Consider the following 14,321-nt stretch of genomic DNA (forward strand, 5'->3'; position numbering starts at 1 on the left):
ACACACACACACACACACACACACACACACACACACACGCACACACCCCTCTGGGAGTTGTAAGTTTCTCAATGAATTTTAGGGGATGAGCTCTACCCATGGTTCTTGGTCTCAAGGGAGACCACAGAAATAAGATTTCCGTATCTGCCCAAAAGTACTTTGTAACAGAATACACATCACTGAAAGGAAGGATGAATTACCACTGTGATGGCTTTGAAAAGAGGCTTGCAAATTCAGTTTGGTAAGAACTCGGACATTCTAATGATAGGAATGTCAAATGTTTCATTTTAGTATTTAAATAAAAGGTTTTGACCACTCCTAATGTGTTTTTTTATAGTATATGCATCTCCTGGAGAACATTTGAAGGTCAACTTTCCCTTTTTCAGGAGGAGAACAAATGTGAAAAGACAGAATTTCTTGTAGGATAGAAATGCTCTTTCTCCTAGCTCTATAACTTAATATTGTTGAACTCCATTCCTCTCAAGAGCTCAAAATATTTTTTGAACTACAACATGAACAGTTTTAATACCATCTTCCCATAAATATCACTGAACTATGGTCTAAGAAATGCGAAATCAATGATGGCCATCCCTGCCTATTATGGCTTAATGCCTTCCCACAATGGTTTTAATTAAGGCGCTGAGAATATTCATATGTACAAACAGAAGGAAACAAGGAAAGCAAACCTCGTGATTTCTTCTCTCTGCCTTAATTTGAGGATTGCATTTACAGTGGGCATTATGATACTTTAAAAAAAAAAAAAAAAAAAAAAAAAAAAAAAAAAAAAAAAAAAGAAAGAAAGAAAAAACATTTTTTCCAAAACTTTCTGCACCTGAAAGCAAAATTTAGTTTACAAATAAGCTTATAAGGTACATGGGAACATCTAAGAATGGCTTAATCATCCAGCAGAGGGTGCCCATCATCATTGCCTTACAAGAAAAGGCAGCATTTGGTAAGGAATTAATTTCAAAATATCTTCTTTAAAAATGTTACCTTTTTCTCCTGGAGGGCCAACTCTACCTGGACGACCTGGAGCACCTTTCTCCCCCTTTTCTCCGGCCTCCCCTATTAATATAAAAAGAAATAAATAGAAGAATCATATTAAAAAAAAAAAAAGAACTATTTTCTATTGGGGTCAGTGACAAGAGCGTCATTTTCCGTGCTGAAAATACAAACCTACTAAAAAGAGAAAAAATAAAAACAAGTGAAACATATCTTGAGAGCTCTGAAGCACAGAGAATAGACTTTCCTGCAAGGAATGGAGACACTGACAAAACCAAAATCAATAAGTTACTGAACCCTCAAGGCTCCAGTCAACACTACAATGACAACACTACAGTTTAGTTAAGAAAAAGCCTCAGAATCAGGCCTCAACTCAACACATAACCTCCTGTTTCCACATTCACCAAGCACATCTTCAGTACACACCAAATATTGCCTCTTTATAGCAAAGAATACCAGAGGACACGTTTAAGTCCCAAGTGAAAATGGCATAGTCATAACTTAAAATTACCAAAAAAAAAAGTTTATATCAAGTACTGAGTGAGAACAAATCTATAGGATAGCACTGCTACATCCATCATTTACTGGATCATTTCTAAGTGTGGAAAACTGTCTATTTAATCTGCATTCTCACTTACATATATATATCACGCCTTCTGATTGTCACGGTTTGAATCACCACAAAGTAATCACTAACTATATTCACAAGACTTGTGTCACATTATATGCATTGAGCATATTTAAACATAAAAATATGTATGTAGCAATTGGACAGATCAATACAATGGGAAAGGCATTGCAACAAAAGTGTGATGATGGAAGGATCAGCATGATAGAAAGGTGCTATAAAGGAAGAAGATTGCTCACGTGTATCAGAAGACTCCAGGTTCACAGGGGAAAGCTTCACCAAGGAAGGATCTCCAACCAGAGAACCTTCCCCAGCTAGCTGTCAGCCCTAAAATGGGGTCTAAGAGAGCTGCAGCCAGGCTCCACTCCTTCCAGTCACACAGCTGAATTGCCTTCACCTGTGTCCCAGGGCTGACTGGGTCCTTTTCCCAGGTGATCAATCAGTGGTTCAGGCCATGACTCAACAGTTCCCATACAGTGTGCCTACCTGCTGTCTTTCATTGGAGTCACATAAACTGTTTTGTCCCCTACTATTGTTGTTTTCCACTTACATAAATTTAGAAAACTCTTAGGCAAATAGAAATTTAAAGAATGATTGCTGTGGTTTAACCTGACAGGTGGCTCATCACCACACAGTTGTTCGCTCACTCACTCCTTTCCAGTGGAAAAGGGGAGAGAACGGGGAAAAAAAACGAAGAACTTATGTGTTGAGATAAATCTACTTACTAAGATAGAGAAAAGGATAATATTATGACTATTTATATACATGTTTATACAAACGTATACAGCAAGTGATACACAAGCAATTGCTCATCATCGCACAACTGATCCTCAGCTACCCACCCAAGCAGCAGAAGAGAAAAAGATGAACTCCCACTCCTTTCAAAACTCCTTCTATGTGATGTCACACGGGATATGTGTATGGGATATCCCACTGGCCAGTTGAAAACAGCTAAGCTTATTCTGTTCCCTACCAGCAACGTGGACCCCTTGCTGAGCATAGCCTTTGCTCTGTACAACATCGCAAAGCAGCAACTATAACCATCAGTGTATTATCAACATTTTTTTTTCTCCTAAAACCAGAACATAGCATCACACCAGGCACCCTGAAGGAAACAGTTCTGTCCCAGCTGAAATTAAGACAACAATTTAAATAACTATCTTTATTAAATAGAGTATGTAAAAGAACAGAAACTTCTACAGCTTCCACAGAAAAGAAAATATTAGGATCAAAAATCTGGAGCTAGCACAACAGCTCTGTAGCACAGGAGAGGAGAGTGAGCATCAGCTGCCCTTGAGGAAGCCAAAGCAAGCACCATAACAAGAAGGTCAGTGGTTATCTTGTTCCCCTCAAGCTCTGTGACATAGCTGGAAGGTACATTTTAGAGAAGGACTATAAAAATGACACATAAAAACAAGCTGAAATTGCACATTTCTGATTCGCAGCCTCCGGCACTCACTCCTTATTGTACACATAGGTGGCTCAGCCCTCCATCTGTTTCCTTCTTCAGGCTGCCAGCAAGCTCCAGACCAACTCTCCTGTCTTCAGACATGCAAAAATAGGCCATTCTCTGACCTTAATGAGGACAAACTCCACATAATCCCCAGCGAATAATACTGTTAGTAGGAAACAGGCTATTATTTGGCACATTTGGGAGCACCACTTCTTTATTAACAAGTAACCAATAGGTTCTGTATGATTGTCTTTCCCTCCTCAGGGCTGGTTATGAGTTCTTTGCTTCCCAAAGATAAATCCTGACAATGACTTTTCCCTGCTCTCTGGAGGCTCAGAGCAGGCTATTACAGCCTATTGCTTTACACGTTCTTCAGAGTGAAAGCTGCACATTAGGGATCAATAAAATAGATCACTCTTGCTTCAGGCCATTACACTTGCCTGCATTTATTCCTATAATAAGATGACACCGCATTCCTTAGTGAGAGTGTTTAAGAAACTTTGCCTGTGAAGAGATTACCCCATTACAGGTCCTGCTACAGACTACTTAGCAAGTTTTTGTTATCAGCTGTTTTATGCAGCAAGACCTTTGCTATCAAGAACTGAGCAGTGGCCAGTTTAGCTTTGCAGTGCTATGCCCTTGTTTTTGCTGTATGTGCACTGACCATTGTGCAGGTGTCACGGGCAAAAAAAAAAAAAAAAAAAAAAAAAAAAAAAAAAGGGGGTTTTCACTAAGTAATTTTAGAAAAGAAATTATGTATCAGCAATTAACATCAACTTCTCACTTTTGAATACTGACTTATGTAAGTAAATAAACAAATAATTAAAATTTGAAAAAGATACATAGTCTTTCCAGTCCCCTTTCTGGTTTCTGGACAGTCACTGTCCCTTCAGTGCAAGAGGCTGGGGTCATGCAATTGTACTTCCCACTCAGTAGCTGCATTGTGGCTTCCTTATCCAGCTGCAGCCATTCCTCCTGCTCAGCATCCTCCTTGCCCCTGCCTCCTGTGCCCCAGCCCCGCTACACATGCACACAGCGCATCTCCCAGTGCTTTGCAGTGACAGGACAAGATGCCCAGCAGTGCTCCATGGTACTGTGATGCCCCACAATCCCAGAAGAAATCAAGCCCTAATGCTGAACTGAGGGGCAGCAGGACCTAGCAAGCAGATGCAAGTCTGATACTGCGCCATACTGTCATCACTGAGAGTGATCTCTGATAGTTCATACAGTAAATCTTACTATTGCTGTCATTTTGCTTTTGTGAATTCATTGGGACAGGGTTTGTCTCTGATTCTGTTTGCATTCTTCCTACTTCAAGTGACACAATCTACTGTAATAAAAATAGCACACCAAATATTAACTACATGAGCTGTTAAGCATTCCTTGGCTGATGCTAACTGCCTTCCATTACTTCTGTGTGAGTAGTATCATCAAGTAAGGGTGTAAAAAAGAATATTGTTTTTTATTTATGTAGCATTAACTTTTTGTGAATTGTATGTCATTGAGTAAGATAATTATTACAGAATGGCTTAGGTTGGATAATTATTACAGAATGGCTTAGGCTTAGGTTAAGGACCATCTAGTCCCCATCCCCCTGTTGTGGGCCAGTTGCCACCCACCAGATCAGGCTGCTCAGGGCCCCGTCCAGCCTGGCCTTGAATGCCTTCGAGGATGAGGCATCCACAGCTTCTCTAGGCAGCCTGTGTTAGGGCCACACCATTCTTTGAGTGAAAAATTTCTTTCTAACATCTAAACTAAATTTCCACTCTTTTATTTTAAAACCATTCTCCCTTGTCCTATCACTATCAGCGAGCACAAAAATTTGATCCCCCTCCTGTTTCTAAGTTCTGTTCGGGAAGGCCACATGAGGTTTCGTCAGAGTCTTCTTTTCTCCAAACTAAACAAGCCCAGCAGTCCCAACATGGATCCATGGGGGATGCCACTTTTTGACCAACCTCCATCTGAACAGAGAACCCTTGACAGAAACCCTCTGGCTATGACCGCCGTCCAAACAACTCTTTATCCACCAAACAGTTCAGCCTTCAAACTCGTATTTCTTCAATTCTTCAATTTAGAGATAATTCCTGCTTGATTATGGAAAGGAGACAAAAGAAGATGACCAAAAAAAAAAAAAAAAAAAGGGGTTTAAAGGATTTTTCCGTGTAATGTTTTTTCTTTACAATGTAGTAAGCAATACATCAGGACACCGCTATCCATTTCTGCTTCACACAAAATGCACTTTCCCATTATTAATACTATTGGTTTTCTAAAAAACAGATCATTCTGTTGTCTGGATTCTCAGAGCCATAGTACTTTTCCCTCCTTCATTTCATCTTTCTCCTTTATACAGCTGAAGTTTTAGGGGGCAAAAAAATATATCAGTCCCAGACCTAAGCTGCTGACCTTAATCTCATTTGTGCCTTTTTTCTATTCTGGGTTTCTTCACTGGCTTTCTTCATTTTCCATTTCCACCTGCATTCTCATCTCATTCCCCTTCCGACATCCTTTGTTCTGTAGGGTCCTAATTGGCTTTGTGTTATTTTATTATGTCTTTTTTTTTCTCCAGTTTCCAGCCTCTCTGCTCATTCTCATTCTCTGTGCCCTTCTTCTCTCCTTCCCTTTATCTCTTCCCGTTCTTCTAAAATTTCTTCATTTCACTCCCCTACTTTGGATGTTTTTTCCTGGTGTCTTTCTCCCTCAGGCGCCAGTTGGGCTCCATTCTCTGCATCACCTCCACCTTCTCTTTTTACTTTTCACACAATCCATGGTCTCCATTAATTCTCCCACAGATTCCCAGTACCTCCTTTTTCCCAAGTCCCATCTAGCTCATGCCTAGCAGTGGAGCAGGGTTCTGTTGCTCCATCTCTGCAGATCTTGCTCAGCCAAGAAGGAGCAGGGGGAAATCTAACAGCTGCAGTGAGAAAACCCCGTTGTGGGGGAGCTGAAATTTGGGCACACAGCCACATCAGCGCTCAGTTGAAAGTAAGGCTTGGCCACTGAAATGGGTTGGAGTTGTGCCAGCAGGGTACAGCAGTATTTCAATACCAATGCTCAGTGCCAGGCCCCCTGACAGTGTAGCTGGGGCACTGATAGCTTTTTAGAGACTTCACATCAACTGGGGCTGCATCAAGCCATTTTGTGCTTCACTAAATTTGTACATCAATCTCTTTCACTTCTGCAATGCCTTCAATGCATGAAGCAGAGTGAAACCATTGGCACGCGATGGTTTTCAGCCTTCTGCGCTGTTTCCTTTTGGCAAAGGGCCAAGATTATTATTGTACTGCTTAAATGTTCTAAGAAAAAAAAAGACTAAGCTACATATAACAGCAATAATGGCCCTTTCATAAAAATCATAGTTAAAGGTGTTAATTTTGACGGATTACACAAGTAGGGAAACTAAGGCAAAGTAGTCACAAAACTTGTCAAAGCCTCACAACTTCTCTGACCTGATAAGCCATTTCAAAGCTCTGGTTCCCATTGGTATGGTCACCATTTGAATGATCTGTATAAGTCTGGACAACATATATTTACCTTGGTTGTATTGTTCTTTGTATTACATAAAGATTTTATTATTTTATGCTTATTCCGCAGCAAATGTCTCAGCAAAACAAATTTATTCAAGGCTTAGTCATACCTCTGAAGACTAAGGTGTAACAGACCAGTGCTGTTCTTCTCAACTGGTACATTACGCTCCAGTAGAAATACCACAGCCTCCATGATGGACATCTCTCTTATTGATTTACCTAATAACGGGGCTGGGATTTCACACCATGGTGGATGTTGTTGCTTTAAAATGCTAGTTCCTCCTAAATGTTGATTTCCTACCTAAGGTACTTCAGTACATGTTTAATTGCAGAAGGATCAACAGTTTATACCATCTTTGTTGCACAATAGTTTGGGGGAATATTTTTGAAAAATGCTGCTTCACTTGACAGAAAATGTAAAAGTGCTAAAACCTAACTTTAATTTTTGACTTCCTCTAAAAGGTAATCAGGCATTTAAAACCAATGGAAATTTAGCCCAAAGGAAGGCAAGTATAAGAGCATAACATACAAAATACTTCCTATTAGGACACTGCAAAATGGCAATGAAAATCTCTCAAGGTATAACACAGGGCCTGACTTTACAGTCTCTTTGTGTCACTCATGAGTATAAACAGAGACAAAAAAACTAGGCCATGTATATCAGAAAAGCAAGCATTAATGATCAGGAGTAAGTTTGGGAAACTTTGGCATGCATTCTTTATGCCATGTTAATTTTAACAGACTAATTATTCTTAAGGACATTGAAACTTCATGTATAAGGAGGCTACAGACTGGACAAATAGAAAACATACTTTTTTTTGTCTTGTTTAGAAACCACCAATGGTGCAAATGAGCCTGTTAGAAAGAAAGGATTAGCATTTGAATGATGAAGTAGACTTCCACATTACCTTTGAGGCCTGGGACAAGAATCTGAACAGAGCAGGACTCCTCTGCAATATGTTGAGGATATCCAGACCTTAGCAGTGACAGGAAGGCAAGGCTAATTAGAGTCACCAAGAAAACCAGATCTGTCTTCATAATGAGCACTTACAGGTCACTGACTCCTAAACAAAAGAATGAATAAACAATTATAAGAATTCCACAGACTTTCAACAGTTTTTGAACGTATGCAACATCTTTCTATGAACACAATATATTTTTGCATGCTATAACCCACACAGCATAAGAAGGATGTGTCAGGTTGCATGTAACACAGGCATATGTGAAATATGTAGCGTCACATTCAGCAGTTTGTTCTGGTGCTACAGTGGGTAAGATAAAGCTCAGGATGAATTTAGTCAAGAAAGAAATTAAGTAAAGTCAATGACAGGCAACTCTGCGTTCACTATTTCTCACTGTAGGCAGGGAAAGGTCAAAGGAGAAAAATCCAGTACATGGGCTTGCACTGAAAAATGTCAGCACTTAGCTGCTGCTTAGGAGTGCATAGTGCTCTTAAGAGGCAATTCAGTAGGCGATGAGACCAACCTGCAGGCCTGAAATTTCACATCCCATCTGTCCGAGCACTGAAATTGTGCCCAGTAAATTGTCTGACACAATAGCCTTCACATAACTCAGTGAGAGTGGGATGGAGATGTATTTCACTGTATCATGCAGTGAAGTTACATCAGAGCCTTCCATAAATCCTGAGAAGATTCACATCTGAAACATACCCTCACCTAAGCTTACATGTCAAATGGCTTTCCTGGCTGTGAAGAAATCTTTTGAAAACAAAGCATAGAAATGGAATTTGTGTGAAAAGACCATCAAAAGTTGATATTTAAGAGGTCTATACAAATACTCTTAGACAAAAGTGTTATTTATGTACTTCTGGCATGTTTTTCCAGTCCTTCTTTCACCAAGGCTTTCTACTACACAAACAAGCTGAAAGTCCTATCAGGGTTTCAAGAGAAAGCATTCATATGTCACTTTTTATAGCCCTGACACAGCTGCGTGAGTTTTACATCTAGAACAGGAAGACTGGCCTATATTACCCTCTGAGCCATGGGTCTCAGTGCCATATCTTCACAATTCTTCAACACCCCCAGGGAGACAGTGACTTCACCACCTCCCAGAGCAGCCTGTTCCAATACATTACCACTCTTTCTGAGAAGAAAGAAAAAATTCCTTATTTCCAATATTTCAGCCTAAACTGGCAAGAAAAGAGGTACCAACCCTTCCCTCATCTGAACAGTCACAGATATAGTTACAGTTAGCAATGAAGTACTGCTTCCCTAGCATTAAACTCACATTCACAATAAGATTGCCACACAGCAGAACCTTATTTTCCTCGTAATGAAAAGCTCAAAATACTATACAGGATTAACTAATGCTATATTTTTATTAAAAAAAAAAAAAAGGAAAAAAAAAAAAGATGTTAATGTTGACATTTTCACATGGATCAAGAGATTCAGGAGAATGTGCCCCTCCACACCCCCCCCCCCCCAAAAAAATCCACTAAGCTGTAATGTAACAGTTTTATTATAAAAATCTCAATTTTATATTAGCTATAATCTAGCAGACTGCAGTACAAGCAATCTTTCTAGAGAGACATGTTGTAACCTCACAACATTCTGCTCAGAATGCCAAGTACTAATGTCATCTACAGAAGTCTCCTCTCATAACTTCAGGTGCTGATTCTGGAGGGACAATACTCACACACGCAGATGTTTACAGTATGTTTTTCCTTTCAAGAGCTTTCTGCATACAGAATTCTGCTTATGCTGCCATAACAAGGATGACTGCAGCTCATACATGCATGCCTGGATCAGCATTAAAATACCCAGCTCAGGTATTGCTGGGAGCACACAAACCCACTGAAGTACAAATCTCAGCAGGGGCTGCTCAAATACAACAGGCAGAGTACCAGCAGGTCTTTGACTGATAAAATCAGGAGGAAAACATTTGCTGTGCTGTTGTGCTCAGCTGTCTCAGATCATCACCTGCTTTGCCCATGCACACACACAGCCACTCCTGGCTGTCAGAAGGCAGATCAGACCTGGCTTATAGCACATCAGAGCGCTATGATAGCAACCTTCTCCCAGCTGCCTAAATTGTTTCACATACATAAAGCTGAAATCCAACCACATTTCCCTAGAGGAAATTTTTAGCCACGGGGTAGAAGGCACTACATCCTGATGAACTTGGCATCCCAGAGGAGCTCTTACTATCCACAGTGGATGGCCTTGCTTTTTATGACAAGTCTATGGTCCAAGTCACAACAGACAGCAAGTGAAATAGGGAGCAATAAAACATAGTGAGGTGAGGCAAGGCAATTCAGTTGGAAAGAATCTTCAGAGATTACTGATTTCAATTGCCTGACCACACCAGGACTAATTAAAAGTTAAAGCATATTATTGAGGGCATTGTCCAAACACCTCTTCAACACTGACAGGCATGGGGCAGAAGGATATGGCAGAGGCTTGTGCCTGGAAATCTCCTTCCAGCACCTAAACATAGGTGTTTTAACTATCAGCAACAGCATCAGTGAGAGGCGATGGACCATCGTGGGTGGTAACTGCAGAAAGAGAAAAAATGGATCCTGCCTAAACCCACACCCCCCTCTTAAAGCAATTTCCCTACAATAGGTCACACAGGTAGGCATCCATATGGGTCTTCAATATCCCCATAGAAGAAGACTTTTACAACCTCTCCGGCCAACCTGTTTCAATGCTGCATCACTGCAAAGAAGTTCTTCCACACGTTAGTATGGAACTTCCTATGTTTAAGTCTTAGGTCATTGCTCCTTGTCCTATCACAACACATCACCAAGAAGATGGTGATCCAACTGACTCCCACCTCCCCTTAGATATTTATCAACATTTATCAGATCCCCTGTTAAGTCTTCTTTTCCCGAAGCTGAACTGACCCAGGTTACTCAGCCTTTCTCATACGGGAGATGCTCCAGGCCCTTTATTTATTGTGGCCCTCCGCTAGACTCCTTCTAGGAGTATTTTGAAATGGGGACCCCAGAACTGGACAAAGTATTCTAAACATGGCCTCATCAGGGCAGAATAAAACGGGAGGACCACCTCCCTCCAACTGCCAGCCATGATCTTTTTCATGCACCCCCAATGCATCCAGAAGATCAGAGAAAGGCCTGTAAACCAAGTGGTTCAGATACTCAGTGCAAAGCCTGCAGATCCAGGCAGTTTCAGCATGAGCATCCAGCATCCTAGTGATAAAGACTCTCAGTGATGAATTGAAATGAGGAAGGTGCTGCAGTCTCTGCATTAGTGAATATAAAGGCAGCACTACCTCTGCCAGTTTCATTTTATGGGGCTTTTGACATATCTAGACTACAACTGGAAGATCAAAGTCTGGGGATATGTTAAATATTCATCTACCTTTACAAACTCCCACGCAGCTCAGGCATAGGACAGGCTCTGTCAGGGCTGCTTGTTGGCCCTGCTCTTGACAGCTTGCCTGGCACAGAAATTGGGCTGTCACACCACGACCTTAGGGGAATCACAGCGGGGAACAGAACTCCTCAGTTTCAGGCAGGTCACAATACCCAGGCCTCTTGTGAATGCTTGGGAAATCACCTCAGTCTGAGAAGAGCCAGAACAGAGGAAATCTCTGAAGAGGCTGCAGATAAATGAATCGCAGAAACCAGACCAGAAACACTGTGGATATCACTTTCAGATCACTATCACTTGCAGAAGTGCTTCTGTGCTCTCTATGAAACAAACCTACGATGGCCAGTACACCACAGCAGGTTGAAAGCTTTGAAATAAATGAAAGGAGAAGGAAGAGAAAAAATTTGCATGGTTTTCCCTTAAAAAAAAAAAAAAAAAGAAAAGAAAAAGAAAAACATCTCTAAGCATAATAATTTCAAAACAACTGATGAGCTCTGTTGGCTCTAGGGAGTCTGCCTGGGCAGCTGAGAGATGAGGTTTGTGAACCCAGATTTCAAGTGACAACCCCCAGTGAAGTCGCTGGGAAGTCCAGGGGCAGAACACGCCCCAGGCTGGCTAGGAACAGCTTGGGACAGCCAGGCCAGCTGGCACCAGGCACTCTTGAACTACCCTGCTGCGGGTGGAAAGCATGGAGCTCACTTCCAGCCAGCTAATAGTTCAAATACAGGGCCCCTGCAAGCGCTAGCAGCTTCTCTACAAGGGCCGAAGGCTTAGTGGTTCTTTTGGACCTAAAAGCAACAAGATGGGTGACAGATCTGCAGAGGCATCCCACAGCTGGAAGCAGTACAGCACATTTGGGGGATGATTTCTCCAAGCAGGTTTGAGTCAGCACTACAGACACATCAGTACCTTCACACAGTTTTCACTTCCCTGACTCCTCAAGTCCTCATTACCTGCATCCCAGTCCTGGAAAGTGTTATCTGGCAGCTTGTGTATCCTCAAATGCCCAAACAGGCTCCAAGCCACATCCCAATGGATGCAATTTGTACCCACAGTGATGTCATTGAAATGCCAGGCTGCAACACAGACCTCACACTGTTTCAAACACTTTGAAGAGATAAAAGCCAGAATACAGTTAGAAGGATGGTACTAGGAGCCAGCACAGCCTAGGGATAAGTTTCTGGGATAATCAGTGCCCAGAGGCTATGGATAATTCCCTGGAAGGGAAGTCTTTCATACTGGAGATGAAACCCGTGCCACTGACCTTCCCTCTCCCCATTACACCACTGCTGACAATCCTAACCTACAGACACCTTGTGTTGCTCTATTTTTACCTTCTCTAAGAGATCTCTCATTTGTCCTCCTAGCTCTCCCATGCATTACCTTGGGTAATCAAGAGTTCTCAACTTAGGCAAAATGTAAAATCAGAATCAATGATAAGGCTGTTGAAACATTAGGTGATCATTTTAGCATTTCATTTTAAAGCATTGCAATGTTGCAGAAATGTTGATTTAAAGGTTAAAGCAACAAGCTTGAAAGAGAAAAAAAGAATACCCAAATGTTAATGCTGTTGGAGTTCTAAAAACAGGGATTGTAACTGCTGTGGTTACAAAGTCTCTGTGAAATCTATGGCTCGTGGAGAGGCATAAAGCTGCAACATAATGCATTTCAGGTCCTGATGATGCTGAAGAAGAGTGAGGTTTGCCGCAGAGGACAAAAGAGCGAGTCTGAGCTGATGAGAAGCTAACGTTATCTAAAAGCCTAGCTGATGGGAAGTCATTGGTTACTCCCCAAAGTGCATTTAATTCTGGCTCAATAGAGCAATTTCCTCAGCCCATGTTTGTGAGGTATGAGGGACTATTAGCTCTGGCTGTACCATGTAGGTGCCCTTGTCGCAGGTAGGAATAGTTGCTTCGCTTTTCATTGAGAATAATGTTTTTAAAAATTGTGAGACAAATTTCTTCCTGATGCAGTTCTGCAGAAGTGAGTTTAAGTCAGAATTAACGTACCGTCATCTGTGCTGAACATATAAAATCAGGGCTTCAGCAACGGTGTGAGAAAGACTGAGTATAGAAAGAGGCAAGTACTCCACCTTAATGTACAGCCAGAGGGAGACGGGACCCTCATGATTGCTTGCACTGAGTTCCAGATGTCTCACAATGTCTCCATGTGGTGTTTTTTAGATGGCAGAACAACATTCAGGGAGAATCTTAGCTTTGTATTTGTCAAAAAAAAAAAAAAAAAAAAAAAAAGAGAAATAAAAGCCTCTGTTAAATGACAGTCTCTCTGCCATAGCCTTGTTTGCAGCTGTAATTTACAGAAAGAGTTTGTGATTTTTGGTGCCATATTAAAAAACGTCAGAAACACTGAAAATTTGATCTAACAGCCCCCAAACCCAAAATATGAAGTTCACATGAGGAAAAACTTATTTGACAGTTACAGAGCACTGGAACAGACTACTCAGGTGGTGGAGTCTCCTTCCCTGGAAATATTCAAGACACATCTGGACATTTTCCTGTGCAACCTGCTATAGCGAATCTTCTTTAGCAGCGGGCTGGACCCAATGATCTTCAGAGGTCCCTTTCAACACCTTTGATTCTGCAATTCTCTGAAATACAGTTGTCAGTACTTTCAAAACTCATATCTAAACTGTCTCAACTTGGTCTTGATGCTATGCACCACACATTTCTGTAAAACACCAGAGTCACCAAGAATCAGTGAATATCTGGAGAAAGCTGTGGGAAACATTTCTGTACATAAATGAATAAATATTGTTGACATATGCATTTTTCATCTTATTTCTGAAGCATTAGGGCACTACTTTTTAACTCTCCGCATCCGCATAAGCTTAGGACTGGCTGAACAAGTTGGCATATTTGTGCAGTATCTGAGCATTTAGTGCCTATTCAATCAACTTATGCTTTCCAACGTGTTCTTGGCCTCCAGACACCTAAAAGTTTTCCAGGAGGGCCTGACAGTTGTCTTCTTGAGGGCACTGAAGAGATGCGCAAGGCAAACTTAATCTGGGGAGCATGGTCCCAGTTCCCCAGATAAACTCTGAGGTGCAGAGATCAGGCAGATAAACACCTCCATCATCCCAACACATCCACACTAGTGAGTGCTTTCTCCACAACAGAAATACCACTCACGTATTGATCCAAAAATGAGAAATACCAGTTCTGGAACAGTGTTAAGTGAAAAAGATGGGAGCCCACAGTTCCTCAGGAGAGGAACTGCCCCCAGGAGATGGATGCTATATATGAAAGTAGCATAAACTCAGGCACAACAGATTAAAAGATGAGAAGCAAGGGAAGAAGCATGGTGAAGAAGCCAAATCAAGCCTAGCAATATTTTACGGG

At 41.3% G+C, this 14,321-nt stretch overlaps 1 protein-coding gene across 3 annotated transcripts in view; it reads right to left on the reverse strand.

Moving 5' to 3' along the window:
• Window positions 1–14,321, reverse strand: part of COLEC11 (collectin subfamily member 11) — a 34,048-nt gene that overhangs the window by 12,581 nt on the left and 7,146 nt on the right. For all 3 annotated transcript variants that reach the window (XM_042828643.1, XM_042828661.1, XM_042828652.1), the window contains exons 2-3: window positions 7,516–7,671; window positions 994–1,065 (exon numbers count right to left, since the gene is read on the reverse strand). In XM_042828643.1, the coding sequence (XP_042684577.1) occupies window positions 994–1,065; window positions 7,516–7,645 (202 nt within the window). In that variant the 5' untranslated portion in view covers window positions 7,646–7,671. The remainder of the gene's footprint in view (window positions 1–993; window positions 1,066–7,515; window positions 7,672–14,321) is intronic.

This window comes from Centrocercus urophasianus, unplaced genomic scaffold (assembly GCF_019232065.1).
Source record: "Centrocercus urophasianus isolate 14NV4802_14NV808 unplaced genomic scaffold, USGS_Curo_1.0 seq_10, whole genome shotgun sequence".
Classification (NCBI taxonomy): domain Eukaryota; kingdom Metazoa; phylum Chordata; class Aves; order Galliformes; family Phasianidae; genus Centrocercus; species Centrocercus urophasianus.